This window comes from Periplaneta americana, chromosome 6, assembly GCF_040183065.1.
Source record: "Periplaneta americana isolate PAMFEO1 chromosome 6, P.americana_PAMFEO1_priV1, whole genome shotgun sequence".
Taxonomy (NCBI): domain Eukaryota; kingdom Metazoa; phylum Arthropoda; class Insecta; order Blattodea; family Blattidae; genus Periplaneta; species Periplaneta americana.
In genome coordinates, this window is record NC_091122.1 from 15,745,331 (window position 1) to 15,749,939 (window position 4,609).

A 4,609-nucleotide genomic window follows, 5' to 3' on the forward strand; every position below is an offset into this window, starting at 1 on the left:
GAACTGTTTTGACTTTAAAAAGTGGTCCCCATTTCAAAAAAGTTTGAGAAACGCTGCTCTAATGCATGCGGAACTTCCTGTATGGAGAGATTTAAAGACTGTAACATCAATCAAATGTTATTAAACAAATAATTCATGTAGTATGTATGCGTATGCTGTCAGGTAAGACGTGAGTGAACCCATGTGTGAAGTCGAATAGTATCAAGTTATCCCTGCTGAGACTTTTTCCTGCTTGGTGTACAGTATGTTGGTGATTGGCAACTCTTGAGTGCCTTAAAGCACATGCAATCATTGTACAGGGAATCTACAACTAAAACATTTTTGAGTTCATCAAATAAGTATCAGCATACTCTATGAAAATGCTCAGTGGGCAAAATGTTTCTCTGCAGAATGTTTCACAGATTGATTTGTATTGAGCCATTACTCGATTTAAAATTAGGACCATAATTAACAATGGCTATTTGTCTAGTGCAAATTACCACTGACAGGTCAAATATCCTTGTGAAGTATTGGTTTTTTTTAAATATTTGTACGTATCCTGCAAACCATTCATAGAGTCGTAATACTCAATGTCTTCGCAATTACACAACATGCAATGTGGACTTATACTTTAACATTAACACACAAAATTCACGATCACAAATTTGTTGCTATGATTCCCCAGAGATATTGCTGTCTCCGGCAGTAACACACAATTAGTAAGTAGATGTACTTAAGTACACTGTTAATTGCATGTTAAATCACACACAATAGCCAATTAATATACCCATGGCTGACCCCTGGATACCAATTTGTGAAAAGGAAGTAAGAGTACCAAATTATTTTATTACTACTGCTGACATTTAGTCTATCATGTTGGAAACCAGTCTATGCACTAGGGTTCCCAACTTTGGGTTGGTGATTCCAGGAATAGATACTTATAAAAGGCACAGAAACAAGATGTTCTTGGACCAAAAACAATTAAGAGCAATATGCACAGCTTTCGTAGTGTAATCTATCTGAACAAAGTACAATTCATAACAATTAGTTGGTGTGACCACTTTAATTTATTATGTTGATTTTAGCCTACAAGCTAATACATTTCAAATTTAAAGTCAAATTTTGTTTTGAAAACTTTTAGACAATAGTGGCACTTGTGCTGACAGACATTACGTTGCATTTTTAAACATGTATTTATATTAAGATTTGGCTCTAACAGATCTGGCCTACTCCCAACAGTCACAGAACTGTCATATGAAATTTAGTTCCACCTGGGTTTCTGCCTTAACTGATTATCACTTACTCCATATCTATGGGCTAAAACTAAAAACTCTCACATTGGGTTAAACAGTCAAAACAAGCACTGATAAAAAAAATAGTTTAAAATCCATTATATACGTTTTTTTTACAGCATCTTCATTCAAAGTATCTAGTGGAATTTTAAGGATCTTCGTGTAACTTATCTACATGGATATTGAGCTGATGATCGTTAACCAAGACCTCTAGGTTACTCTAAATGTGGGAGTTTTCAAATACAAAACAGACATTAAAAAAAGAAAACTGACAATTCAAATTATACCAATTTGAAAGATAGGCCTGCTGTTAAGTTTTGTCAAACGAATACAGACACTTCGCTCAATCTTTTCTGTCCAAAAGTGTTACTAATCGGAAATTATTCTAATTCCGGGATTTTTGTCATCCCAGTGAAGTAAAAAAATTCCTTGGAAACAACACATACAATTCCTTGCCGAATCCTGGAGAGTTGGGGGAACCCTACCATGTACTCATCCCTCCTATAATGTAAGGAAAATAAATATTAATGTTATACACTTCATTTACTTTTTTATTGATGAGCATTTTAATCGAACAAGTACAAAGTAAAATTCTCTTTTTAATCCTGTTCCCTATAATTACAATCTATGGAAACTTCCTACAAGAGAACTACAGCATGAACAGGTTACTAAATTTTTAAAAACTAAGGTAAATCATTAGATAAATACACTTCAAAAATGTAGAATTGAAAGAACTTCTCATTGCAAACAAAATAAATCTTTTGTGTTATTAGTTAAAAATTGATTAACAATAGCCCTTGGAGGTATTTTTTGTTACAGATATCTCGAAGCTTTACGAAACATACATTTTTCACCTTTATGATGAATAATATATGGCCCAGAGTTGAGGGCAGTACAAATCACATTCACAGCATCAATGTTAAAATATCATAAATTATAGTAATCTACGATATCTACAAACGGTGGCATGTTCAAAGACCTGTGATTGATAATTTTCAAGCTCTGCTAATATTATTTAGCAATACATTTTTATATTAAGTTTTAAAAATGAAATTTAACAATTCATCTGTGTACTGAACGTAACTTTACACCTGCTACCAAGTTTGTTACAAACTGTTTCATATTTGTATTTTTGTTAGGGTTAATGAATTTCGCCACATATTAATTTCACTTCATTCTGCATAGTGAAGCTATACCTAAACGTTACAAATAAGAGAGCGAGGATTTTCATCAAGGTTTCTACACTCCCATTAATGAAAAACATAAAAAAGAGGGATAGAAAAAAACAAGTATGTATGTGAAAAATACTACCCAGGGGCAAGAAAAATACACTGTTACCATAATATTGAAAATAAATGTCACTTGTATTTCTTCACTTTATGTCCTGAACTCGTAATGTCTATATTATATTAATGATTTAGTGGCAAAGTTAATACCCCCACTCCCAACCGCAAGAGAGAGTATTAATACGAACAAATGGTTTCACTTTTTGCACGGGATTAGAAAACAATTAAGAAATCACATAGCAACTAGATAATAAGTTAAATACTTATGAACAGTTATGTACTTTAGATGCAAGGTAAGTATCATTACACGTACTGCAATTTGATCGTTCTCTTTACGGCTGTTTCACGTTTTGTGTGTGGTAATAACTGGACGTTATAGAATATTTATAAAGTTCGTGATGGAAGCATTATAGATTATGAAAGTTTTTTAGCTTTCTGATAGAGTGTATCTACAACTTTTCCCATGCTATGTATAGTCTCGAGAGCTGTTTCATATGTCTTGTCAACGGGCGTTTCTTCAAACACAATTAGAACTCCTTCACCTTGATCGAGAATCCCGTGGAACTTCTTGTCGAGGATCATCTGCGACAGTTTCTTCTCAACTTGCTGCGTAGGCAACTTGATGGACTGGGAGATGTAGTCGACCTGGACTCGGGAGTAGGGTTCAATGATGCGACACAGGTTCTGCTCCAACATGTTGTCGTAAAGTGTACCAAGATGTGCTCGTACTATAACGTCATCCTCCAACTCCACCTTGTAGTTCTTAACAGCTTGCTGAAAATCTGCTAAAGATCTCTTGTGACTTGCCTGAGCGACAGATTTCATTGCTTCTATATCCTTCCCTGCGTATTTTAGGGCTAGTTTTCCACTGATAATCTGCTGAACATCTTCAGGATTGTTTAACATTATCTTAGACAGGAGCATGTATTTCAATGCAGTTAACGCCTTCGGACTTTCGACACTGTCATAACCTTCAAATGCCTCATAGAAGTACGAATATGCAGTCTTGAAATCCCGTTCATCTGCTGCGTGTAAAATTCCAGACTGAAGATCTAATGCTGCTTGCAGTTTCGGTGGACAGTAAATTGCATTGGCTGTGGTACGTGCAGAAGTAAGTGCTGCCCTTGCCTTTGGGAGGTTGCTCAAAGCGTGGTACGTCTTACTTTCTAGAAGCTGTACTTCTACCAACAGGTTTTTGTCGTCCAACTTCTTTAATTCCTTGAGTAGCGTCGAACCGAGTGCAAGGGCTTCTGAAAACATTCCTGTGTCAAAGTACAAAGCAATAAGTCTTGCCTCCAGCGACTGCCGAAGGAAAGTTCTCCTCTCCTCTTTCGCCCACTCTATACATTCTTTACATAGTTGTACTTCTATACCAATTCCTGCTTCAAGATCAAGGAAAAAATCAACAAGAGATCTCACCAGTTTGGCTGCTTTAGCTTTGCTTATTAATGACAGAAAAGGTCTGGTGGCCTTGATTAGTTCTGCTAATTCTTTGGCTTTGCCCTCTTTCTTGTATAACTCACCAAGTTGAAGAATGCCTTGCTCCTTAACTCTAATATTATCTTCATCATTTTCTGCTATTTCTTGTTCTTGCACTATTTTATTCAATAAATGAATACCTTCTTCCCTATTTGTTGTTGACACTGCCCGTGCCCTTTCAAACAGCATTGCACCCGCCATCTTTTCTAGATTCGCTCCGTCATCAATTGACTCACTTCATGTTCATGTACGTCATAGGATAGAAAGGTAAGCTACCCTTAAACGCCATTACAGCTCCTACCGCTATTCGATGTATATCTCGATACTTGCCAAATGAAATTTATGCAAATTTTAACACAATTTTGATATAAATTTACGTACTAAAAACAAGACATAATAATTTAACTGTATTGATTACCAGAAACTAAAGAGACAATTCACTATTATAGCGTAATATCCTTCCCCGCAATGTCTCTATTGGTTGAAATACAACACATTCTTACATTAACCAATTAAAATTTAGGATTTATGCGGAATTTATGTAACGTCCAATGGGAACTCACATAGATGGTA

At 35.4% G+C, this 4,609-nt stretch overlaps 1 protein-coding gene across 1 annotated transcript; it reads right to left on the reverse strand.

Annotated features, from left to right (window-relative positions):
- Positions 1 to 1,801: 1,801 nt before the first annotated feature.
- Rpn6 (regulatory particle non-ATPase 6) lies at positions 1,802 to 4,509 on the reverse strand. The gene has a single exon (XM_069827580.1). It carries the CDS (start codon positions 4,235 to 4,237, stop codon positions 2,972 to 2,974), a length of 1,266 nt encoding a protein of 421 aa, XP_069683681.1. The 5' UTR covers positions 4,238 to 4,509; the 3' UTR covers positions 1,802 to 2,971.
- Between the last annotated feature and the right edge of the window lie 100 nt (positions 4,510 to 4,609).